Source organism: Clavelina lepadiformis, chromosome 3 (genome assembly GCF_947623445.1).
Source record: "Clavelina lepadiformis chromosome 3, kaClaLepa1.1, whole genome shotgun sequence".
Classification (NCBI taxonomy): domain Eukaryota; kingdom Metazoa; phylum Chordata; class Ascidiacea; order Aplousobranchia; family Clavelinidae; genus Clavelina; species Clavelina lepadiformis.
The window spans coordinates 6,041,106-6,068,431 of NC_135242.1; the positions used below are offsets into that span (position 1 = coordinate 6,041,106).

At 35.7% G+C, this 27,326-nt stretch overlaps 1 protein-coding gene across 4 annotated transcripts; it reads left to right on the top strand.

Moving 5' to 3' along the window:
* Positions 1-1,128: 1,128 nt before the first annotated feature.
* On the top strand, positions 1,129-25,549 carry LOC143448770 (uncharacterized). 4 transcript variants are annotated; one of them, XM_076948631.1, is made up of 30 exons: positions 1,129-4,253; positions 4,728-4,987; positions 5,113-5,214; positions 5,578-5,670; positions 5,887-6,073; positions 7,173-7,459; positions 8,300-8,462; positions 11,200-11,471; positions 11,670-11,844; positions 15,402-15,652; positions 15,726-15,887; positions 16,091-16,367; positions 16,625-16,800; positions 16,879-17,001; positions 17,473-17,620; positions 17,860-17,995; positions 19,146-19,345; positions 19,431-19,674; positions 19,930-20,066; positions 20,292-20,341; positions 20,715-20,860; positions 21,644-21,886; positions 21,997-22,155; positions 22,230-22,345; positions 22,812-22,960; positions 23,199-23,391; positions 23,698-23,824; positions 23,940-24,073; positions 24,543-24,720; positions 24,876-25,549. In XM_076948631.1, the coding sequence occupies exons 1-30, from the start codon at positions 4,065-4,067 to the stop codon at positions 25,157-25,159; spliced, it is 5,361 nt and encodes a 1,786-aa protein (XP_076804746.1). In that variant the 5' UTR covers positions 1,129-4,064; the 3' UTR covers positions 25,160-25,549. The 4 variants fall into 4 exon arrangements, with proteins under 4 accessions (XP_076804746.1, XP_076804747.1, XP_076804748.1 ...); XM_076948632.1 differs by having other exon boundaries at positions 1,130-4,253; positions 16,091-16,179; positions 16,743-16,800; XM_076948633.1 differs by lacking the exons at positions 1,129-4,253; positions 4,728-4,987; positions 5,113-5,214 and adding an exon at positions 5,389-5,407.
* The last annotated feature ends 1,777 nt before the right edge of the window (positions 25,550-27,326 follow it).

The following is a 27,326-nucleotide window of genomic DNA, read 5'->3' on the forward strand; positions in this document are numbered from 1 at the left end:
CTAAAGCGCGTTCAGAAGTAAAATTTTGCCAGACTTCCATCTGTAAACGCAAGCATCTAGGAATATAAAAATATGGCGATAATTCTGCACGATTATCAATTTAGATTGTTTGATTTAATCAACTGACTTCCAATGTCTTGTAAAAAAAGCGCATAGACTACATATACAGAAGTTTGTGAATAAGTGTTTAAACGCCACAAGCTTACCTCGTAACCCACAGACGGTCACATAATTATCTTTCTAGATAGTTACAAATGTCGGAGGTCATGCTTTCCAGAAAACTGTCAGTTTGTAGTGACGTAAAATGAACTAAAATTTGCTTTTCTTTAAAATTGATAGTTTGCTTAGTATGTTACTACCGTAGTAGCCTAATATACTGTGGAGTACTGTCAGTTAAAAATTTGAACAGTAGGATACTGATGATAAAAGTAGTTATTATTACTTATTCAAGTAATCTTGTTCAGTGGTAATCCATGATCACAACATTGAGATGGCCTTTATTTATATTAATTTAATGTTCTGTTTGGGTTTTCCCCTACAACGAAATATAGCTTTCGCCTTTGCTTTTTTGTTGCTTACCACCAAGGCTGCCACTCGTAGGGATTTTACCCTACGGTAGGGTATTTTGGCCCCTTGTAGGGTGTAGGGTGTAGGGTGACCCTACGGGTTTTTCACCTTTATTCATAGATTTCCTTTTGTTTAAAGTAAAATAAAAATAAATTCAAATAATAAATTTACTGAATAATGACAAAAACATAGTCTAAGCCAAGGGTGGCCAAACTGCGGCTCTTTAATGAATTAGCATTGTTGAATTAGACATGCATTTTCCCGGTCTAGACGAATTGTTTGATCAGATTATGAAACAATGCGTTCTATCACATGTAGTAACGATGGACTCATTGTAGTAACAATGGACACTTTAGTTAAGTAAATTGTCAGATTGAAGCTGTACGTCGGGGCTGACCTAGTTTTAAGTCTTGGTTATGGTTATACTCAGGGTTGCCATCAGTCTCAACTCAAAAATAAGGACGACTAGAAAACGAACGAGGAATACCACCTTAAACAGTGTACAACAAGAGAAAGCAACCAATGTTCCTAAAAAAAAAAAAAAAAAAAAAAAAAAACAAGACACTATCAGCATGTTCATAATTTTGGTACAAAATGGTATCGTAAGGTGACAAAATGCCCAAAATAAGGACAAAAGTGCCCACCTCCGCCCTAAAAATAAAGACGAAAGTGAAAATAAGGACATTTCTTAGAAATAAGGACAAACATATTTTCTAAGACACGGACCTTTAAAATAAGGACAAATCTTAGAAATAAGGACGGTATGGCAACCCTGGTTATACTAATAATTGTAAATTGCAAAAAGAGTTGGAGAAGCCCAGCAGGTGGAGACTGGAGAGTGAGACAGCAGATGAGCAGAATCAGCAGATTGAACAGACAGGAATCAAGTGATCTTGTTTTGTAGATTTACGACTTTGTGTTGCGCGCGGTGGTCCGAAGTGGTCCGTGTGATCAAAATGTTTGCTTTGAACTTTATGAAGCGATCTTATATCAAAGATAGTCATATCCACCATCTTAATGTTGACGACAGCTCCCGCTGGCTTTCTATCCAAGAGCACATGCACACCCAAGATTTACGTGCACGCCAATGTTTTTTCAGGATAACGCTATTGTGTATTAAAAAGAAAGACAACCCATTGTTTTAAACGTTATTTTGTAATGAACAAAGTATTAAGTCAGGCCAAACTTGGTGTCTCTACATCTGCAAGTACTCTGGTCAAATACCGTCTTTCCTTCCAATCTCAATCTAAGTTTTAGCCTCTATAGTAGGGAAGTGCATAACTATATAAAAATGACATAGTGACGTCAAAATTAGGTCAATTGACTCTTATGTAATGCAATAGTCCATTAAAAAACGATTGTTGTTATACACTTTCATGCTATATTATAGGCCTAAGTGTTATATGACGGTAGTTTTGTCCATCTTTTATAGTTTGGCTCTCAGTTTATTTAGAAATATAAAACCTTCACCTATGTGCAGTTGACACAAAATCACTAAAAAAAGATAGAGGAAGTAGCTGTTGATCGTGTGCTTTCATTGTAAATCTGGTGGTGTAAATGGAAACATGAATGGAAATTTCAGAGGTGGAAACATTTTAGACTTTCCTTTTGGAATTCATTGTGGACCAGCAGTTCCAACAATCTTTGGTGCAAGAGTATTTGCATGAAATGCAAAAAATGAACACAAACACCAACATCAGCAATTTAAGTGCCTGATTGATGGCACTAAATTTACTATCATTTTTTCTTCACCTTAAGTATCATATTAATAGTTTGTGTTGTTAAAAAACTCGGAACTTTTTCATTGACTGTTGAAATTTGTTGCTAGAGATCAATTATTCTTGTCCAAGGTGGTCCAAGTAAACTTCACCGCTGGCTGCAATTAAAAATCAGCCAATTTGATCAGGGGAAAAATTGTATTTAATTCGTGACACGCAAGTGCTACACACAGAAAAAAATGATAGTAAACATAATAGTGTCATCAATTAAGCATTTTGATTTTTCACGCTAATATTTGTGTATATTTTCTTTCTATAAGGTTGCAAGTAATATAATGGGGTTTGTGCAAGACATTAACATTAACAACTGTAGCTGTGGACTGTGGTTAACAGAATCACTAATTTCCAGAAAGATCAAATGAATTGCTTACAGTGAAACATATAAACAAATAAGCTCTGCTGGAATCTGAGTTTGAGTGCCAAGAAATCACTGACAATTTTAAATTGTTCAAAGACTTTCCTAAGTTAGTTACTTCAGCCATTATTGTGGTTTGTGAAATCATTTTTCAAAACGTCACTTTCCTGTTCATGTAAGTCAGCCTTATCTTGCAACCCTATAACAGATTGTTGCAGGGCTGTTAATATCAATGAATCAAAACATGGTACTAATAATATTTGCTATCTTAGGTAATGAATGACGCAGTCAGCTAGTAAAAGCTAGCTTAGTTTGTGCTGCATTTTTATTAAGTGTTGTTTTAATAAACACTTGGAGAGGTTTTGCTAATATGAAACAGTGATTATGTATTTGAAAAAAATTATAATCAACTTCTGTGTACTTCTACTTTTATAATTTTTTATTACAAACAAACCATGCCTTTGTCTAAGCAAGGCGTCACCAAACTTTTTTCACAGAGGGTCAGATAATCATGAAAACTGACGATCGTGGGCCAAATTCCCACTTTTTTCAATAGGCTACTATACAATAAGCTCATTTGTGATTCAGTGAGGCGGGCCAGACAAATTAATCTTGCGGGCTGTAGTTTGGTGACCCCTGGTCTAAGCTATTAATGGTCGGTGTCAATTTTCTATTTTGTATTCGTGTTGGTGTTAATTTGTGTCATTTCCGTTTGTCGAACAACATTCAAAAATCAGATCAAGTTTTCACTTTATTGCTATAAAAGTTTATTTTGTAACTTTAGCTAAGCTGTGCATCCTGCAAATGATCGCTGGTAAAATAAAATACCTTTGCAGGACAAAAATGGCCTACCTACAAATTTCATTATTATTTACTCTGGTACATCATTTCCTAAAATGCCAATCTTACATGTTAGTGGCTTGAGAGTTTTCAAGCGGATAAAGAAGGTCACTCTGTGATTATAATATTACTAACTAGAGTGAAAAATAAAAAAAATTGATAAATACACTGTTCTGTAACTTCAACAGTGATCTAACTGCCCACAGGTAATTTACAATGTGGTAAGACACATTTATCATAGCATTAGATTTAAAGTTTGAAATTTATTGCATCATAGACAAGAGTATCAGATGGCATTGTACATTACATGCACACTACACAGCACTTATTTCTACTGTTTTATTTTCTTTAAAACTGTTAAGTTAATTTGTCACTAACTGATCGTTTAATGTGTTGTGTCAACCCATGTACCAGTATTAATTTAAAATTGCTTGTAAACAACAGGTTTTTTTAGATTTAATTTATCAAAAAAAAACTCAAAAACAAATTCTACTGATTGTCCTAAATTAATTCAAACGGTGGAAATGGGTGGGTCTTCTTCACTGCCATCATTCATATATGATATACATGACTGTCATGTTGCGGAGTTTGTTAAGAATGAGCAAATTTACAAAGATCAACTATCATCCATTGTAAATAACATTGCTTCCATAATTGAAATCAAGGCAGACCACCAACAAGGAAAAGGAACAATGATTGTGGAACCAAAATCGGTAAATTGATATTGTATTTACTTGAGTAGAAGGCGCAGCTTCTGTTTTTTCAAAAGCATTATTGTTTGCTGTAATAAATTTATTTGACCTGTATTGTACGCAGTTAAATTACTGTCTGCTTATTCTCTTAACCAGTAGCTCTTCAAGTTTCCTATGTTGATAAAACAGTGTTTTCACACTTCTAAGCTGTACGCTGTAGGTATTTTGGTGTAGGTATTTAACAGCATTTCATGCATTTTCTAATCAAGAACACCTTGTAATCAATTAAACGTGGTGTAATCTATATGCACTTCAAGTTGCTAATTACAGCAGCTTTGAGAAATAGAAATGAAACCTGTATTTTCTCTAACATTTTCCAATGTTTGAGGGGTGTTAGTAAAACAACCGATTGAATCCTGATTTGTGGGGTAATGTTGCACTGTCCGAAATTAAAACCTACCCTCTCAACCAAAAATTTTTTAATAATTGTTTCAGGGCATTACAGAAATACAGATGAAAGGTTGTAAGAAGAAGTTGGATGAATTTTTCCAGACTTTTATGTCATTTGAAGAGATTGTGAATGAGGTGTTATTACCCAAAAATGCACTACTTAACTTGATGTCGCAATATAATTTTCAATGTTGTTTATCTTCTTATACTGGAGGAAAAGTTCGATTTACTGGTGTTGGTGATGACGTTAGGAAAATGATAAGCAAAATAAGAGAATTCCAGGAACCTGAAGATCCAGCATCACAGTTAGTGCTTTTATTTTTAACAGCAGGAAGAGCACGACAAACAAACATCCTAGGATTAGCTATTAGCATAATCATTTCAAAGTACCATGAACACATAACATCAGTTTTTAAATTTGTTTCGACAGAGATAATGAACTTTCTATTACAAAAGAACTTTTACAAAAAGCTTCCATAAATCATCTTAGCCAGGTTCAAGCCAATAGTGGCTCTTCTTCGTCAAATATACAGTTGAGTTTCGCAGAGTTGTTTTTATTGCTTATCATCGTAATAGGTACTTCGTTAAAAGACACATTTTGTTACTTTCTGCAACAGTTGCATTGTGTATTTTAGATCTTTAACTCAACATAAAACTCCTGGTCAAAGTGGTTTACTTAAAACACCATCCAGTAGTGTGAAATTTTTATCTCCACAAGTTAAAAGGTTTAGTTTTATAAACAAAATAAAAACATTTCGCTATGCTAGTGCATGCAGTGTAACCTGCAATGACTTTCAAAAGAATTTTATTTAATGGAAATGGTAAACAGAACTCTTTCTACCGATTGGCCCTTGTGAATGACAAGACCATTTAAATGGTAAATTATGTTCGTTAGGTCAACAACTTCTGAAAATCAAAGTGCAAGACAACCTGTTCAAAAAGAAACATCTGTAAGAATGAAACAATCCCCACCTCCTCCAGTTAAACAGTTAAGTTAATTAAATTATAATCAACTCATAATTATGATTTAGCAAAATGATATTTTTATAGCATGTCTTCTAATCTAATTAGTACTCAGCAATGCTTTATAAAGGAATTTTTAACAATTTGATAATAAATTATATTTGTAAAAAATCTGGTAATTATGCGATGTAGATTGTCACATGACAGCAATTTTTTTATTTTTTTTGAATTTGATTTTTAGGCTAGTACCAGTGTCAATTGAGCATTGCTACATAGTTCTTGCTCCAGATTTTCCAGTTGCTCGTTTCATAAAATATTCTTCCCTCCATACAAATAAACTTCAAAGTTGCTTTACAAACTTGGCCAAAGTGGATGTATGTGAAACTAAAGAGAGTAAGAAAATGGAGTATCACTTCAGGCCGCATATGGTAAGCACAGCAGTGTCTCTGGCTTTCTTCCAGTTAATAATTTTCATTTTTGACCTATGTACATTACCCAACTTCATAAGGCAAGGGGAGTGTGTTATCACAGTTTTACAACTTTTTAAATTGTGCTTTTAATGTATGCAACAGCAGTGAATAAGGTATAACATTTTAACACTGCCCATATTCTCACAGCTGTGACAGCTCGTTGCAATGAAACTATTCAAAATAAAATCGGTGGAAGCATACTATCAGTTGCTGAACTTTCACTTAACCTTCCGACATATTAAGCAATGTAACTGATATAATGGCCAAGCAGTCAGTAAAAGTAGGAAAAAATAGCTTTGACAACACTCCCCATGTTGCAACTCACACCCTCCCTTTGCCTTATAACTTGCATGACGTAAATGTAATGATAATTATCTAAGATGACAACAATACCATATATCAAAATATGTCTGTGTCAATCAATCATTTTGATACATTTTCAAAACAAGCAAGTATTTCTCATAAAAAGTATCATTTGGTTAGGTTAAAAGTCATTACTTGTGTATAACTTCTGCCTGTTTTATGGTAAATTTTTATTATGTGCTTATGTCATTTACCTGCACCTACATGGTTCACATCTTTTAAATGTGTCATTACTGGCAATTACTTGTTGAATTTGGCACTGTCGGTTTATAAATATACATTATATATTAGTACCAATAATCACTATCCTACATCAATAATTTTCAACGAACATGTCAATAAAAGTTTTTAAATGTACCCAAAGGTGGTCTGTACACTGGCATATGCATATATCTCTTAGTTTTATGAAGTAAAGATATTTTTTGTATTACGTCAATATGTATGTGGTAAGTTTGTTATCAGTATAATGTATTTTATTAAAATGTGTTTTTATATGTCACACTTGGTCATTTTTCTGATCATAGCATCAAGTAAATTGCTAGTTTGAATGAGTTAACCAATAAAATGCCACTAAGCTTAGACCTGGTGTCTCTAAACAATAATATAAAATTTCTACCAAATACACTTAGGGATTTTTCAGATGATTAGAATTTAAGGAATTTATACCTAAGCAATGTTAATGCTTTTGTTTTAGTATCTGAATATGGATAAAGACACCTTTGAGGTATCATGTAAATCAAAGCTTGATGACTTTTTGAAAGATTATGCAAGCAGGAGACATAGATTTGAAGAAAGAAATCTACTGAAGAAAGCTCTTGAAAAAGAGCCATCTCTTTTGAAAACGCAGGATTTTTTGTCAAAGCGACTTGTTTTTGCTAGATGGCATGTGGATGCTGCTGTTTTGATACTTGCTGGAGCAAAAGATGCAGTTGAGACAAAAGAAAATGAAATCATGGACACTCTAAAGGAAGCTTGTCCCAGGTATATAAGTGGCAACATCATTCAACAACTAGATTTTGAAAACACAGTCTATTTTCATTTCATAGTCCTCCTTCTGCATTTTAATGCCGTCTGTTACAACTAGGTTATACATTAATCATGATTAATGGATAAATTTTGTACTCCTTATCGGGTCTAGTAGAATTTGGCTAATTCCAAGGTTATGAAAAAGTGTTAAATTATAGGAACATTAATACCTGAACAAAGTTGATAGGAAATAACACACTAACAAATTCGTGCAACTAAAATGACTTTATACATTCTTCATACACTTACTGTATTTATATGGTGTATGAACAGTTAAACACGCTTCTAAAACCGATTTTCTCAAAGGATTGGTGCAGGTTCGAAAATTGTTAGTAATGCGTTGAGGCAGTGAATTTTAAAAACCATTGATGTTGCCAGATGACTTACATATCTAAAAATGATGTTATGGGCGCATTTTAATATACATTCGTGTGAAACTTTTCTACGTACCCATTGTTACAATTACATAACATTAACAAAAGGAGTCATTTTAAAATATAAAGAAATAAATGCTACCAAATAGAGTAGCCTGGTCAATGATTTTCTTTGTTGTAAAACATAAAATTTATTGAATAAATTGAAACAATAGATTAGGTAAGGTTACACCGATTAATTTGCAGGTAAGTAGTATCAGCTTTTTGGCCATGTAATCTGTTTTAAGTACCGGTAATTTATTGCTTTCGGATATTTTTCTCATAACTTTTCTTTTTTACAGTACAAAAAATGTGATATGCAGTTCCACCACTAAACAAAGACATACAAACTGCATCTGTTAACGTAAAAATTTTTTTGCAGACTTTTGGCAAAGTCGTATGAGTTTGATACATTCGCATCCAACCCAATCGCTATGTTTATCAAAAGTTCTTACGTACATACTGCAGAATTCCAGAAATTTTTGCAATGTAAGGTTTCCTTTACATCCGAAAAAAAATGCCTTCATTTAAAGTCATACAATCGGGTATGTTTTGTGTTTATTTGACATTTAGTCTTTTAGACACATTATTCTATTTGCAAAGTTTTGAAATATGTATATTTTAAATAATCATGTGCATTAATGAAGGTGGACTCCAGAAATTCCTTTTGAATTAATAATTAACTTAATTTATGATAATGATTTTGAAAAGTGGTTCTCATTTACACTGCCTGTTACTGTGCCATGAGAGCTTTCTAGGTATATCGTGAAGGTTTTGGAAAGTATTTGTGATTGTCTACATTTTTAAACATATGAATACTTAACCATAATGTCAACCTGTGTGTGTCACATAATATAATTAAACTGGTCCTAGTACTGGTACGAGCCTTGCTTTTATGTATGCTATAGTGACATCAGTGAAATGCAGTAAAACAACTAAGCTAATCTTTTTGGTGTTATGATTGTTGAGAGTCATTTTGTTGTCAGAATTGCTAATTTGACAAAATAATGGGCCACTCTTAAGAGTCTGTAGTGTTGTGGAGTTAGATACCGGTACTATTTTTCTGTTAGTACAAAAGAGAACTTAATTTCCAAAAACATGTTCCATTTTTTACTATATTCAAACGATTTTCGACTTCCTTAAAACTTTTGAAGTTTAATGTTTATGTTAGCCAATTTTATTGAAAGTGTTTTTACTTGTGGCGTTAGGGGTCGCTAAAACTCCCACACCATACATAGAAATGTCAGATACCACTTCATTTTGTACTATTTGTGCGTTTTTTATTGGCTAGTGTAACTGAAGGTCGTGTGACCGCACGGTCACTCACTGACTATGTTACGTTTTTGGTCTTCTGAGCCATTCTACTCATGATCCCATCTCTGACGACAATGTTCGCTTTAACAATACAAGATTATGTTGTGACTTGCGAGTTTATGAATTGAGGCAATTAAATAATGCTGCCTGGAAAGAATACCCTCTTTCTGATAAAGGAGTCAGAGTCAGTTTTTAGAAGTAGTTTATTATATTTTTAATATAAACCACCAAGAACCCCTCACTGTAAAGAAGCAAAATCAGGGTTCCCTGTAGTTGTATTGACTCAATTCCGTGACTTGACCATAGTCAGTTTTTGCAAAGAAATGTTTTGACTTGAGTACCTTTGTACGAAATAACATCAATGACCTGACTTGACTGTTAGTAGGTTTCAGTATTAAGCTAAACAAATGTTTCTTTCTTAAATTGAAATGAGTTTGTTTGTCTACAAATAAGTATGAAGCCACAAAACTAAGTAAATTGTTAAAAATTTCAAACGTTTCGTGTTGACAGAAACAGTATATTTGCTTTCTGTATAATATATATGTCTTGGCTTCTTAATTTGATTGACTTGTTTGTCGTGTCTTATCTCATCTGCTAAATGAAACAGCTTGACTCAACACCATTATTGTGCAGATTTACTACTCTTGTTTTTGTAAGTATTTTACAATAAGTGGAAAAGATCGCACATTGGAGTTAAAGCAACAATAATCTTCATTGCTTAAAGTTTTTGACCTAAATTATGGTTTCTCAGTTAATACAAAAATTTTTTTTTAAATAAAATAGTTGATAGTTGGTGATCAGGCTGATTTCTTCTTTGGGATGATTGGCAATAAACAAAGAGACCGGATAGCAGATGACACAAAAACAATAGCGCTTTTCACGGCCTGTTATTAAATTTTAGTATTAATTACAGTATTGTTATCAAGTGTAGAGCCTTTTACATTTGCGACAGTGGTTTTGACTACCACTGCATCTGATTTCTACCTATTCCTGCAATTTCACGATCATGAAAAACTTTTGGGAAATGAAAAGTGAAGGGTTTTGATTGTGCAGAAAACCATTACATTTTGAATTCTTGTTTGATTTGTTATTAGTGTTAGGCCACGAACACTTGTTTTGGAAAGGTTTTAGCAGCAGTTGATTGCAACTTGATAAAAAATTCAAAGTCGATCTCACCTGACAAGTAGGCAACCCTGTGATATAGTAACATACCATGTCAGGGCCAAAGAGCTTCATTTGATCATGAGTTTAAAGTCAAATCTCTTTTGCAATAAAATGATTAGTAAAGATAAAAGCTGCTAAAGCTGAGATAGGATGTGCACTGATACATGTTGTAGAAATAACAATTATATAATTAAAAAGATTTGCACACAATTAAGCACATGCAAATATAGAAAATCTAAACAAAACCGTAGGTGTTGTTTTCATAAAGAGGTTTTTGTCTAAAGGACTTGCAGGATCTAAAAAGTAAAATCATGGAGCAATGCAGCTTTTGTGTTTATTTGTAAATAGAAGCACAGAAAAGCTATTTCATGATGCTTCTGATCTCACTTTTATTATCATACACTATATCATACACTTCCACTTTTCTCACTTTTTAACATATCATGCAAGTACATTAATATTTATTTTATTCACATATGGTATTTTATCGTTTGTACTTTTGCTTAAAATGTTATTAACCTTATTAATATACTTCATATTATTAACAAACTGAACTAAATGCTGTAAATGCATAAAATTCAACGTTGTTATATACTTGGGTGAAAAGAAAAACATGCATTTATTTATTATGTATGAGCACTGTCAAGTTTTTATGCTACATATCAATTTCAATCAATTATATGGATTTATATTTCAATAAACACAAACAAACCTGATTGCAATCATTTTGTATATAGAAATTGTCCTGCAAAAATTAAACAGTCTTCGTTTTTGCTGAAATGTTTTAATATTTCTTGTTTTTAGTTTTTGCAGAACGAAATACCTGCTTTTGAAAAAAACTGTAAGTCACTTGTGTATGAGTTTTTGAGAAATTTTATGGTCTGGAAACAAACCTACCCTGAAGCAGCCATTGAGATTGTTATGAGAGATCAACCAGACGTGCTCGACAAGCACAAAAATGATTACACTCATTTGGAGGTGGATAAAAATGAGGTTACTGTTGTTGGGCTTAAACTTTACGTGCTACAACTGAAAGATCATATTGTTGCAGTCTTTCAAAATTACATGAGAAAAAGGTAAATAACATTCAATTTTAAATTCAATTTTATACTATCTTGAAAATACAGTTAATGAGGCTTTTTCATTATTGTTTAGACAAGAAGGTAATGTATGTTACTTGCACCTTTATTGGAGAATTTCTCAAAACTGTTTAAACATTGTGCTAATTGTTTGTTCAAATCATTAACGTTAATCAAGCTCAACGTTTTTGGTAGAGAGCACAGCTTTCAAATTCTTGCAGATGATCCTATTATTGGAAATTTTATTGAAAAGACCAGGAAGCACAGAGAGAAGTTATATGAAGTACTTGATAAAACTAAGATAGTCTTTGCAAGACCTCAACCAAAGAAACTTATGGTCTGTTTTCAAGCAGAGTTCCAATTATTTCAGGTATTTGGTTTAACTTATGCCATCCACCTAACTTGAAACCAGAAAAAGTTTAGTTATTTGTGTCTTAAAGTTTATATGAGACACTGACTTTGTAATATCAAACAACCAATGGTCATATTTTCATGTTAGATTTTTGCTTTGTTTTATTCACCCAGTGTCCATTGTCCATCACATCCAATTCTTATATACCATGCATTTCTGGGAAAATAAGGCAATTGAAAACTAACTATGTTATGGTTGTTATTATTATTGCAGAATATTTACTATTGTTTCTGTGTTTTGCAAAGGAAAGAATCAATGTACTTAATTTTTTTAATTTATTGAAAGGGTTCTTCTTCTTCTTTCGTATGAGTTCGGCTCAAGCATATTCGGCTACCAATTGCAGCCATCTCTTCCCTTCCTCGTCAGGGGTCTTTAGGTCGTCTTGGCCTATGGGTGGGTGCAGAACACGACAGTCGAAGAGGATATGTTCTGCTGTTTGTGATTCTGCACCGCAAATGCATGATGATGATGTTTTAAGGCCCCAGCGGTGCATGCATTCGCCAAAACGACCTACTCCAGTTCTGAGGCGGTTCAGGGTTGTCCAGGCCTTTCGAGGAAGGTCTGCGCCAGCAGGGGTAGTGGTGGAGGGCTCCACATTGAATTGGGGGGGGCGGGACACTTCTTTCCAGTCGTCGCACCATGCAGTGTTGATGTTGAAACCGGCGGCCACAAGTGCAGCAGCATGTCTGCTAAAGGGGCGGCGAGAAACCAGCCGCTGACGGCCACCGTGGGGTTGGCCGCCCAGGGTTGCGTGTAAGGGATGGTTGATGCTATCCATGGCTTGGCATGCAATCTTGTGAGTTGCTTGTGCTCTACGATGTTTGGAAGGAGCGATGCCTGCCAGCACCGGCATAAACGCAACAGGAGTGGGACGGAGGCAGCCAGTAATGATCCTGAGGGTCTCATTTAGGGTGGTGTCCAACTTCTTTGCATGTACACTTCTACACCAGACTGGAGCAGCGTACTCTGCAGCACTGTGGACAATCGCAAGCGCTGCTGTACGAAGGGTGGAGGTGCATGCACCCCATGAGGATCCAACCAGACATCTTAAAAGGTTGTTTCTTGCCGATATCTTGCTTCGGAGGGCTGTAATATGTGGTTTATACGTTAGCTGGCGGTCCAGTGTCACTCCAAGGTACCGTGGTTGCTGGCTGTTAGGCAGTACAGTCCCGTTCAGTTGGATAGCTAACTGGCGGTTCACCTCCCGGTTGTTGAGGTGGAACGCTGTAGTTGTTGTTTTTGCCAGGCTCAACTTTAGTCTCCATTTTTCAAGAAAGTCCGCGATGTTCTGCATGTCCTTTGTCAGGGTCTCCTCCACGTTATTCCAGTTTGTGTTGGCGTAGAGAAGAGCCAGGTCGTCTGCGTAGCCATACTGGTGTGATGTTGTTTGTGGCAAGTCGCTAATGTAGATGTTGAAAAGCATTGGCGACAAGGTAGAGCCCTGGGGTACGCCATTTTTCAGCCGCCGCAGGCGGCTGTTTTGTCCATCACTGGTCTTGAGGGTGAAACTGCGGTTGGACAAGATGTTAGTAATGAAACGCACTAGGTGTCGGTCAGGGATCATCCGAAGGAGTTTGAGGGTTAGGCCTTGCTGCCACACGGTGTCATAGGCAGCAGTGAGGTCCACCAGGACCACACCCGCTTTCTGTTTTCGCTCGAAGCAGTCCTCGATGTTGTCGGTGAGCTTCAGTACCTGCTGGACTGTCGATCTTCCTCGTCGGAATCCAGCCTGTTGTTGTGGGAGCTGCGGGTCAACGACAGGGTCAAGTCGGGCCAGCAGGAGCCTCTCCATGACTTTGTAGGGAACACAAAGTAGAGAGATAGGACGGTAACTCTTGGGATTGTCTTTGGGTTTGTTAGGCTTTAGCAAGGCAATAACATTGGCCCTGCGCCAAATCTTCGGGATCGCCATGCGGCGGAGGCTGGATGAGAATAGGTTGTTGAGCCATGTTTGACATTTGGGGCCACACTGTTTGAGGAACTCTGGGGGGATGTTATCCGGTCCTTGGGCTTTCCCATTCTTCAGCTGCTTGATAGCACTGGAAAGCTCCTGGGTGGTAAATGGCGTGGAAAGATGTCCGTCCGGTCCAGGTGCCTTCCACAGTGTACTGCATTCCTGCTTTACTTTACGTGTGTGGTTCTTGTCTGCATTGCTGAAACGGCCATTGGCAAGGAGCTGCCCGGCTATGCAATTAGCTGTGATCGGGCATGGTTTTGGCTGAGCGCTCCGTCCAGTGAGGTGGTTAAAGGTCTTCCACGCTTTTCTGCTGGAATGCGTAAAATCCATGTCCTTTACAGTATCCTCCCATCGCTTCTTACGTTTTTTGTCGAGGCAGTTTAGCAGGTCTGTAGCCTTGGAAGCAGCATCACTAGGTTGCTCGGCACTCACGAATGCGTCATAGTGGTTATTACATTCATCATCCCATGTGGGGATGTAGTGTTGACGCCAGCCACGTGGTATGGTCTTCTTTGCAGCGTCAGTGAGTAGTTTGCAGAATGCAGAGTAGGCTGCATTCAAGTTGGCCGAGGTGGGGTCTGGTAGCTTTTCAGATCCAGACTCAACCAGTCGAGTGTATCGTTGCCAGTTGGCTTTCCGGAAATTCCATCTTTTGACTGGTTTTGTTTTCAGAGGTTCTATTGGATTCATTGGTTTTATTAGTGATGGTCTGTGTTGGGATCTTGGGAATTTATCCAAAATAATACGTCTCGGGGTAGGTCCAGTGTTGAGGTTTGCAAAAGCCAGGTCAGGGTTGGAGGTGGTGTTCCATCTGCCTGAGCAGAAACTGCCTGGCTGTTTGGGGTCAAACAAAAGGTGGACATCGGAGGCCGAAGCCCATTCTTCAAGTGCTGCGCCGTCGTGGTTTGTAGCGCTGTAGCCCCAGGTAGTGCTGTGGCAGTTGAAATCGCCAGCATAGATGCATGGGCTGCTAAAGGTGGGGATGGAATTTTTAAGCAGCCTCGCAGGGGGCGGTTTGTAGACATTGATGACATTAACGCCTTCCACCTCTACAGCCGTCCATTCCGTTTCGGAGTTAGCAGCACATGTTGCCATGTGTTTCCATTTGGCTGATTGCTTCACAAATGTTGCTGTGCCATGGATTGCGCTCTCGGTATGGGCAGCCAGGGTGTATCCGGCAATCTTGAGGCGGGATGTATCCATTACATGGGTTTCTTGTAGAAGGATGGTGGTGGCAATGTGGGTGCTCACAAGGTGTTCCAAGATGTTGATTTTGGCTTTTGTGAGACCTTCAACATTCAGCTGTAGCAACGTGACACCTTCCCGTACGGCAGTTCTAGCTGCCTGCCCTAATGAGGGCACATGCTTCGGGTCAGTATTAGGTTGCTTGGGCTGAGATCGCATTTTGCTAGATAGCTTGGTTGCTTGTTTGCTTTTCTCAGGTTGTTGATATTAGCCTGACATACGTCAGTTTCCAGGATTCACCACGGGGAGGTCATCAACTTGAATCCCTTGAATTGAAAGGGTTGATAACATGTGATATATTTTCCTTTTGCAGCAAAATCCAATGTCACTGCAAGAAGAATGTGTTTCACGTTGGACTGCCTTTCTGGAGAATTTTTCTTCCTGGAGAATATTTTTATCGTTTGAAATGATCAGAAATATAACTTCTGTTGAACCTGATTTATTTAATAAACAAAAGTCAGATGATTTGTGGGTAGATGTATACAATGGAAAAGAAATAGCTGTTGTCGGATGTAGAGATGCTGTAGAAAATCACAGAAGGAAAATTATGCAGGCGAAGGATAGGTATTTTGTTATTGTGATTTTCTTACTTGTTTTGACGTTCATACATGCTGCAGTATTATGTTTCATGAATTAGGTATAAGGAAGGAAAGAGTAGAAGAAGCTCAATCTGTTCAGTTGGAAGTCATGCAAGTGTGGAAGAATTTGTTGATTCTCAAAGCAAACCTGTACCATTTGGAATAGACTGTGTCGCTTCAGGTTCAAAACATGTGACACATGATAGTTCACAAAGATCAAGGTGATAAAATTTTGATAAACTCATTGCTATTAGTATTTTGCCAGATATGCTGGGAAAGTTCTATCTTAATCTAATCTTTCTTTGGCTTAAACCTAACCTGTTATTTTATGTTTTTGATTAATAAACTTGCACGAGAATGTTTCATTTTGCATTAAGTGAGATATCTGTAGTAAACATTATTGTTAGCAATTGATGTTCTGTAGAACAAGAAGAAGGCAAAGATCAACGCAAAGAGGAGGAGCCAGAAATATTCAAGGGTCACGCACATATACCAGAACATCATCAGCATCAGGTGAAAATCTATCACCAACCCCATCGAAACAAAATACAATGATCTATAATCCGAAGAAAGATTATGAATCCCGATTCAAGCTAGTTTTGAAGAACGATGCTTTGTTTTCACATCTGAAGTCACAATGTAGTGAAATCTGCACATTTTCTGGAAATACTATCCCGATACAAATTGTTCTGCAATCTGAGGTTGTTGCTTGTTTAGTGCCTATTTGTAGATAAATTTCTGAATAATAAATCCTAATTTATTTGCTAGTTTGATTTAGTTTGGTTAGTATTTTTTAACTTGAAGTATTGTAAAAAGTTGTTGATGTTGTGCATATTATTGTATGTTCACACCTTTTAAAGTGTGAGCAAATGTTTTAATGCCATTGCTTGTTCTTGTGTATTTCGTGGAAAGGTCATGTTAGAGATGATGAACCATAAATTTAATCTATCTTTTGCAGCTTGGTGAACAGCGTGGGGCGTGTGTGAAAAATGTAATAATTTCTATAGAGAGTTTCCTCGACTCTTTAGATACTGCAGTGATTGATCTTGATAGTGAACTTGTTTCCTTTCTAAAAGAACATCAGGAGAAATGGCTTGATTTAAACTGGGATCAGTCAGACTGTGCTGAAATTATGTAAGTTGTAACCAGTTAACCTACTTCCTGCAATAATTTTGAAATGCTTGATTGAAATGATTTTTGTGCACACTCTAGATGGAAGAAAGATGGTTTTGAAGTGATTGGCCGGTCCATTGTTGTACAAAAGTTCAAAAATCTGCTAAAAGATCATTTAGAAGAAACTGAGAAAAAAGTGCGCTACACTAAGCATCAGCGAAGGTAATATTTGCCATTAAAGCATTAGAACAAGCATAACACATGATTAAAAGTTTTGCACTATAATAGAAAATAGAACTATGGCAAGTTTGATTTGTAACAAAAACCACTAAAGCAAGTACTCTTATCAGCATTTTATTAATTAAAAACCTGTCATGTTTAAAGCAATGTTGAGAAAAGGTGAAATTATAATAGTGTGAAATAATGATAATTTCAGTAATTTTGAATACAATGCTGTTAAGCGTAAAATCTTTGAGACATTTAAAGCTATTAACCAAGGTGTCTCAGCAATAAATTTCACAATAAAATATGTGATTAGTCATCATTCATTAATCACTTTATTTTTCGTCATTAGCATGACAGGCAAAAACAATGCACACAATGATTTACTCTATGATGTTAGGTTGAAACTGTTATTTCATCATGATGTTTTGTGTTAAAGCTCCATGTTTTTCTTTTATTCTTTTAAATTAGAATCCTCATTCACTGTGGTGTGTTGAAAGAATTGAATGACATCTTTTCTTGCAAAGTGGAACTGACTTGCTCTCTGGATGAAGTTTATGTATGCTTTAGAGGACGGACATGTTTTATCAATTGTGCTGTGGAAGAGTGTGAAAGTCTGGTTGGTAGTAAACATTCTTTTGCTACAGTACTGTAAAAGACAGTTTTAAATTACATAAATATTTCTCTACCGTTTCAAAGTTTGACTCAAATGGGAGTTAGTGGTGCTATCACTCACATTGAGTTACGCTCAGCACATACTGCAATCTACTAAAAGTTTGTCGGTTTTCTATTACCGGTAAATTTTTGTGTGTTCTCATGTATGTATTCTGGTTATGCACTTTTGCCTTTCCTCTTCAGCTGGAAAAGGTTGTTTATAAAGCACTTCAGTTGTCACCAGAAAAGCAAAGTTTCCTGCATTACTTTCTATTTGGAGAAAATTCTGCTGCTAAGGTGGACATATTTAATAACCACCTTCTAGTTAATGCTGCTAAAGGTAAGATACTATGTAATGTCAGTTTTTAGTGTTCTAGGTCAGGGATGTCCAAACTTCGGGCCAACTGCGGCCCTCCACCTGTTTTTTATTAGCTCACGGCCATGATTGAGTCCACGTGTAACTTAAGAAACATGAAATTAACATTGGAAGTTAAAGAATAACAGATTTTATTTCAATATAACTAACAAAAAACTGCCAACTTCATGTGCAAATTAATTTTTGAAACATTTATTGGTAAATTGTTAACTTGCATTCACTAATTGTAAGAGGGCCTAAGTTATGGTACGTTATTGAGCAGATACTGCATAGCAATTTAGCAATTATGCAACACAACAACTACACAAAACTGCAATTTCGTTTGGTTCCAGGTGTCATGAGGCACTGTACAGTTAACTGTTAAGTGCTGTTACATGTTACATCAAATATTTCAGTATTTACCACAAAGAACGCTAAAGTATTGCCATCTTCTATTCGCCCATTTTTGGAATGAAATCATTAAAATAATTGCCTTAGCTTTTTTCTTATTTTGTGCTTAGCTAGGTAGACTTTGCATTTCTGAAATCTGTTAGAGGTGCAGCAGCAAACGGGTCGCTACAGTTGTATGACTTTTGCAAGGCTTTAGACCAGGTGCAGCTTACTATACTATTTAAAATTTCAGTCACAAAATAGAATTTACTGCCAGTGCCATTCATTGTTAATGGTCTTTACGATCTTCATTACGTTTTAAGCAAAGCAGCGATATATAGTGAGTGGCACAACCACTGGTTTACTTTTTACTGCGTGGCCCTTAATGAAAAGTTTGGACACCTCTGGTCTAGATGGTAGGTTTTTAATAATAAACTGGGAAAATTGTACCCATTTATAATGAGATAGAGTACAGTAAGCCATATAGAGCAACTTGTATTTTGAAAAGACAGCATTTAGCAACTGAGCAATAGACAACACTTAATGAAATTAAAGGATACAAAAATAATGTTCATTTTAGAAATATAAGAGGACAAAAGATTATAATCATAATCAAAGATCATAATCAAAGATCATAATCAAAAGAATGTGTTACAATATCTGAAACAAGAGGATATTTCCTATAACATTGTAGCTAATGCATTTTTCATCTTCCATAATTCGTTATATTCTGTAACATTATCAGGAGTGGTTCAGATTGAGCCAAATAAGATTGTGTTGATCACGAAAGATGTGAATTTTTTCGATGCTACATGCAAAATTATTGATGAAATGATCAAATTGGTCCCAATTACATTCCCCAAAGATACAGATTTGGAAAGTGATTCTTGGGAAGATGTTGTGAATGATATCTCTGAATCCAAAAAAGTTCTTCTTACTGTACAGGTTACTTACAAATTGTCTCATTTCTTTATCCTTGTTAGTATTGCCTCGTGTGCCGTTATGATATAAATATGTATGTGTTTTTTAGGGAAATGTAGTTTCATTACTTGGTTTAGCAGAAGAGGACCTTAAGGAAATGCAACAAAAACTTCTTGATTTCTTCAAGAATGCTCGGATTGTTTCAGAAAATGTCATCTTTAAAAACGCTCAAGTTGCTGGATTTATTATAAAATATTACATTGGTAATAAAGACAATATTCCTAGCACAGTTACAGTTGAAGAAACTGGAAATGGTTTGAAGATTCATGGCCCCAAGGAAGATGTTGATAAAAGTAAGTAAAATTTCCTGAATTAGCTAAGAATATGGTGGTTGGACCACTTTCAATGATGTTGTTAATTGTTTAAAGTTGTCAATTTGGCATATTGAAACAGAAATTTAGCAAAGTATGCTGTAAGTGCATTAAGTGTATACCTAAACATTACTAATAAAAATGGGCTTTTCTTTATTGAATTAAGTGTAAATATGATTTTTCTGATTTATTATGCTTCAACTTGCTAGTACTAATTGTGTTGTTTATGATTGGCAGCTGTGCAAAAACTACAAGCCATTCCAGTAAAGCAGTCAGTTTTGAAGTTTAGATCTCCAGGTCTTAAAAGATACTTTTCCTCTGCTTCATGGACAGAACTTCAAAATTTTATTGAATACGATAGATGCATAGTCACTGTAAGTAGAGTGTGGTTGTTTGGATAGTTACGAGAGATAAAAAGTAGTTTATGAACTTTACCGGTATAAAATATCTGCAACTTGTGAAACATGTAATATTAACTGATAGAGCAAAGGTTGTTCTAGATTAAAACAGTAACAGCTTTTTTGAATCATTGTAAATAAAAAGCAGCTTATACAAAATTTAAGGAGTGTTTTATAAAACTATTTTGCTTATGTTTGCAGAAGAAAACTGATCACAAACAGTCACCGGAAATTATGAATTATCACCAAAGGTAAAGACATTTTATCATTGTTACAATTAGTCACTTTGCTGCTTATTTGAAGTTACGTTTAAAAGCTTTGCTTAAACAGCCAAATAGTTTTGGTCAAGCCAACTCTAGCCTGTCAAGTAACAACCTCATTATTCCGCCAAAGTGCTGTACTATTTAAGTGATATCAGTGTCAAACAATCTTTGACATGACAGAATGTTTTACATTTTATCAGTCTTAGATTTTTAGTTGCATATGTTCCATGATTAGGGCAACTGGGAAAAAATATATTTCTAAGTCACACAATTATCATATCAATTTATGAATATGTTAAACATCTCACCTAAGAAAAAATACAAATTTTGTTTTCTTCAAATTTTATGGTATTGTTTAAAGGTTGCAAGTACAGAGTATGCAAGTGTTGCAAAAGAAAGAAACCATATACGGCAACATAACAGTAAATGTAAAGCAGGGAGACATAACAACGTCTGATTCTGAAGTTATCATAAACGGTGCCTTTTATGACTTTGATTTATCTCGAGGTAAGAGTTTGTTGTGTATCTGATGAACAATGTAAAAAATTTTAGACTTTGTACACATAAGTTAAATGTCATGGCTCATTCATGAAAGTAAATGACAATTTTTTTTCAATTGCTATACATCAGAATATTTTTCTTTGACATGGTGGCCCATAAGTCACGCACCATAGGAATTACAATTTATTAAACAATGAAATTATAAAATGTTTTTCAATGTGACTCCCATTAACGTCAAAACATGATCACTATTAACAAAACACATAAATGACCACTCAAGTTTTGAAGAATGTTAACAACTACATCTGGTGCAATAGCACGGCATTCTTGTTCAATTTGCTGACGTAGATGGTTTTTATACTCGATCTTGACTGAATAAACTTCGATTTCAAGTAAACCCCTAAAACAAAATCCAAAAGAATTTAGTCTGGAGGTTACAGAGATCATTCCACAGATCCACTATACCTGATGCAATGGGGCAAGTTTTTGTCCAGCTATTGCCGTACATGAAGACCATAATGGGGATGTACCATACAGCATAAACCATTCAAACCAACTTCTGGCTTTAAAAAAATTTCCTTACATTGCAATGTGATTCATACCGGTAACAGTTTCTTCAATGAAGTAACGACCGATGGTTCAGTGTTTTCACAAAGAACATCTTACCATGACCAAACTGTAATCCCTATGATGCACGACTTTTGGGCCAACCTGTGTAATGTTGAACTTGTAATATTACAACAACTGCATTAACCAGTAATGTTGTTTCATGTTGCATTACTAATACAGGAGCCATATCTTCTGCTATTTTGAAGCGTGCTGGCAACAAACTTCAAGAACAATGCAGAAATTGTCCCGTCTTGCAGGCACCATCCATTCGAGTAACTGCTGGATATAATTTGCTTTGTAAATATGTCATCCATCTATTGACTCCAAGTTCCTTGGACAATTTTGCTCAGTTGATAAAATCAGCTTTGGACAACGCAGAATTACTTGGAGTTGCCTCAGTGGCTTTACCTACACTTGGAGCAGGTGTCTTTACAAAAATTCGACAATTGTTTTTCAAGTTTTTTAAATTTTCGTTGAAATACTCCAGTGATCAATGACCATTTTCATACATTAAAAAACTCGTTCTGCTGTAGGTGGGCTTGGTTTAGATGTGAATGGTGTTGCATCATGCATGGCAGAAGCGTTTGAGCTTTTTGCTGCAGATCGTCCAAAAAGAGTGAAAACAATTACAGTTGTTGTTTTTGATGGATGTGTTTTGCCAGTTTTCCAGAAAAGCATCATCTTAAGCAAAGGTGGTTAAAATTTGAATTAGGTTTTAAAAGTATAGTGTAGCTATGCAGTTGTCTTAAATGCTCTTATTTTGTAGAAACATTGAACTACGGCAGAAGGAAAACATTGCAAGCAAAATCGAAAGTTTTGTCTCTTGTTGTTGATGAAGTCATGATAGAAGTTTACAGTGACCGTGATGTGAGCTTGCAGCAAGTAAGGTTATTTTATATGCATTTGGATGTACAAGGTACACACTTCTCCTCTGTTAACATAGCCTACACTTGATTACTACAGCATGTAGATATACTTTAGTTTACCTCTTCTGTTCAAAGCTCTTCATTTTAAAAAATATTTGGATTGTATTGTTTTTTATGTAAAGATTTTTATTGTCTAACACTCTAACTGATATTAAAGCGTAACAAGTTTCTGCTAGTGTTGTTTGCTTAAAAGTAAAACCTACTTTAGTTTACTTTTTGCGAACTTCGGTTCCATTCAAAAATACTAATTTGCTTGATAATGTGTTTTACTGTTTATTAGCATTCAAATACTGTACAGTATAATATAAATAACGTTTGCTATTACTCTTGTGAAGCCTATACCAATAAATATCGGCAATTCAATTTTGAAATTGAAACATCAATTCTATTTAACATGCAGCACTTAATTCCACCTTTTGCAGGCAAAATCAAAAATCCAATCTCATATGGAAAAGTGTATATTAAGTAAAACTATCGAAAACAAAATTCTTTCAGAAATGGATGACCATGACCACATTGATATGAATGAGGCTGCTTTCAAAAATTCGGTTTCACTTGAATTTGCTGAGTTGTTAGTACTTTTAACTCATATTTATGCATCATACTCAATTACTTCTATGTTTTAAAATACCTGCAAGTAAGCAGGGATTCTAGCAGTTATGGCTAAGTTAAATTTGTTTAACAGAAATTGGTTTCTGATTTTGCAGCTGTGTTGGAGTAGATTAATGCGGAATGATAGGGTGATGTATTTCTTGATGTATTTTAATATGGCATCAGAAGAAAATCGCTTTCATTTTTTTTGTTTGTAGTGGGACAAAAGCCATCTTAGTGGGAATGTTTGAAAGTGTTAGTAAGTTGTATGAATGCATAAAAGACCTTGTGGCCGAAACTCGGGAAGCAACCATTGCCTCCAAAATGTATAACTGGAAATGGTCATGTTCTTCAAAGCAGTTTACCGCCTTGCCCTTGCGGGTATCATATGCGTTGGAAAGAGAATTTGATGTAAAAGAATTCAAAATTTAAGTTATGTTAGATATTGTAATAGTTAGCATAATAGTTTTGTAACTGCATACAAACATTTTTGTTATAGTGTGTTTTTGTAAACAGTTAATGTACACTGGTATATGGTAACATTAATACTATATTTGAGTTATCTTTTGAAAGCAAATGGTTTGCCAGAATGATTATATTGTCAACTGAAATCTTTTATTATGTCCATTGTTAGCATGTAAACTTTAAAAAGATTAAGAGCTCTATTAAATATATACCGCTTTGTCATTTTTCATGACAACACAAGTTATTCTGCAGAAAGCAAAGGCAGGAAAAGGTAGTGTACAGCTCTATGGAAATGGATTTGAATTCAATTTTTCATCCATGTCCTGCAAATTTAATAATGTGGAAGGAAAACTGAAACGTGTGGATGCTAACAAAGAAGGTAATCAATTAATTTTGAAAAATAACGTTCTTCTAACAATTTTTACCAAAAAAGATAGAGTTTGAAATGGACCTACAATTTAAAAACATAATTAAAATGATCTTTACCTTCATAGGAATACCTTCTAACTGGGATGATATGATGGGAAAACAATGGAGGAAGGTGCTTTTAACTAGAGGTTCAGATGAATATAACCATGTCGTGAAGAAATTTAATGAAAGCAGCCCCACATACCGTTCCATCAGAACAGTAATTACATGTTATGATTACTGCATTTGTCACTGTCCACTTCTGTCCTTTCATTTATCAACACACAACATTATCTCATAATCATTTTGTATTAGCATTGCCGTATAAGTGGTATAAGAATCTCTATTCTGGAATGCTGGGACGTAATTCCACTTACAACGCTCAAGATTGCTTATCTACACTCGATCTACAGTTACAGATCTTATTTGAATGCATTTGTTATTTGTTATTTGGAATTTGGATTTATATAGTTTTATCTACAGTATATATTTTAAGATGTTACTTGAATTGGTATAGTGGGTTACTGTTCATCAGAACATACAAACGTAACTGCCGCCAATGCCTTGCTTGAGGGTATCCCTTTAATAGTGGAGCATAGTCGATGTCGTAGCATAATGCATATGCTCAAACCAATGACTATTCATTACGTTTCTTTGCGCTGCATGTTACATTATTATGCTTTTTAAAGATTGAACGTATACAACACCCTGCTTTGTACAAACAATATGTCATAAAGAAGAATGACGTTGAAAAGCACATGAGCTCAAGCAAACCTGTTGAGAGGGAATTATTCCATGGAACATCGGCCGGTGATGCTGAAAAGATTTGCGCCGATGGCTTTGATCGGGGATTTGCGGGAAAAAACGGTAAGATTGTGAAGAGGTACTGTTAGACCGCCTTACAATCATTTTCTGTTTGGGTTACTGTTCGGTTTAATGTTATTAACTCTTACTGAACTTTAATTGAAAACTTCACCGAAATCGTCTTTTCAGAATGTTGTTTTTTTCATCCTGTTTTTTAGCGACTGTTTACGGAAAAGGCTCTTATTTTGCTGTCAACTCCAGCTACTCCGTCAATTATGCCGAGAGAAATGCACTTACATCCCAGTACATGTTCCTTGCTAAGGTTTTAACCGGAGACTTTTGCAAGGGCAGCCCAGATTTAAAAGCGGCCCCAGAGAAACTGCACTCTGGCGACAGCAAGCGACTGTTTCACAGCGTTGTCGATAACGTTGGACAGCCAAATATGTTTGTAGTTTTCAAAGATTCCAGTGTTTATCCTTCCCATTTGATTTGCTTCGATTAGCTAACTAGCCAGCTGAGGTTTTGTGTACATGGATTATAAATTTTCGCTGCTTTATTTGCCATTTGATGTTACTGTAGGTTATGAGTTATGACCGTTTGAATAAGTAATTTAGAAATCGAGTAGCCGTTTTTTGGGTTTGTTGTTCAGTGTATTATTTCTAACTTTTTTGGTCTTGAGTTTGAATGTATTGTCTCTATATTAACCTATTTCATTTAATGCAATGTGCAATTTAATTTGTAGCATATATTTTGAGCAAATCAAAATTCTGTCATCAATTTATTATGCTGCGCCCATTTATAAGTGTTTGTTTTCAGCAGTATAACTAAAAAGATTGCTTTTGGTTTTAGGCGACTGAACACAATTTCTGTAAATACATTACTAATATCGGGATCACGTGAATTGACCGTGAACAAATTCACCGGCGACAACTGGTAGTGGTCAACTGACCAGCAACAAATTGGCCGGCGATCAAATTAACCGTGACGTAAATTGGCCGGCGATGAAATTAACCGGCGACAAATTGGCCGTCAAAAGGTCAAAATTCTAATTCACTATCTAGTCGCGCATCAGCTTTAATCCCAGCCAATTTAGTAGGCCTATGTGTATTGCAGTCAAGGTTGCCACTCGTAGGGTTTTTTGGCCCCTTGTAGGGTGACCCTATGGGTTTTTCACCTTTATTCATAGATTTCCTATTGTTACATGCATTTTCCCGGTCTAGACGAGTTGTTTGATGAGATTATGAAACAATGCGTTGTAGCCTATCTCATGTAGTAAAAATGGACACTTTAGTTAAGTAAATTGTCAGATTGAAGCTGTACGTCAGGACTCCCCTAGTTTTAAGTCTTGGTTATGGTTATACTAATAATTGTAAATTGCAAAAAGAGTTGGAGAAGCCCAGCAGGTGGAGACTGGAGAGTGAGACAGCAGATGAGCAGAATCAGCAGATTGAACAGACAGGAATCAAGCATCTGATTGAGGCTTTTGAAACATTAGAGGAAGTTGTGCCTGATGAAATGCTTCCGCTTCTCGACTACTTTGAGCGTACTTACATCGGGCGTCGCTTTCGGACTCAGCTCCGACGAGACCCGCCATATTCACATGACTTCAGGAACGTCCATGTTCGGGTGTTAAATGGCGACGCCAGAACCAACAACAAAGTTGAAGGTCACCACAATCTAATAAACAAGATGTTATCAATGCAACACCCAACCATTTGGAAATTTATAGAAGCTTTGAGGAAATTGCAGAACATAAACAAAAACAAGATTGAAGCGCTTTGTGCCCAAGGGCCTCCTGCCAAAAGGAGAAAATACAAGGATCTGGATGCGCGACTTCAAACCATCCTTGAAGATTTTGCAAACCGTGACATATTAGATTTTCTCAGAGGCATCGCCCACAACCTACAATTTGCGCAATAAACTTCCTTATTTGTCAAATACCAGTTTGTGTAAATTTTAGTGCCCTTATTATGTAACTTAGTGTCATATGTGTTTTGCAGTGAACTTCTTTTAATGTTGTTACTCGTATTTCTCGTGTTAAAAACAAAGGAAATAGTTACAAACAAATATTTACTTTACATATCTACCATCAACTTAAACACAATAATTCAGCACTTGCACGGTCAATTTACCTCCCGGTCAATTTTCATTCCGGTCGGTTTGTTCCCGGTTAGTTTGTTCGCGGTCAATTAACATCACGGTGAGTTTGTTCGCGGTCAATTGTCATGGAACCACTAATATCAGTAACAAGCAGAATTACGGTACATCAATTATTTCTCATTTTCAGCACCCAAAATTTCATGGCCTTCTCAGCAGCTCTCTGTAAAATAGCTGACTAAGTTTGCCGTTGAAACTTAGTGTTGTGCAAATAATTATTTATGCGCTCAACTCAATTGTAAAGCACAGAAAATTGATCTGGAAACTGAAATGAGAAATATAGAAACTTGATTAGTAGATCTCCCACACGGAGTGTTTTTATGTTTCGAATGTGGACGCAAGGTCTTGAAAATTATTGATTAGATAAGTTATAAAGGTATTTGATATATGAGATAAACCTGCCTGCGTATTCTTAAAAGCTTTGTATATATATGGATATGTAGGCTACTGCTTAGTTATATGAAATTATGAATTACCTTTCATGCAACCTATGATTCAAATGACTGGTACAT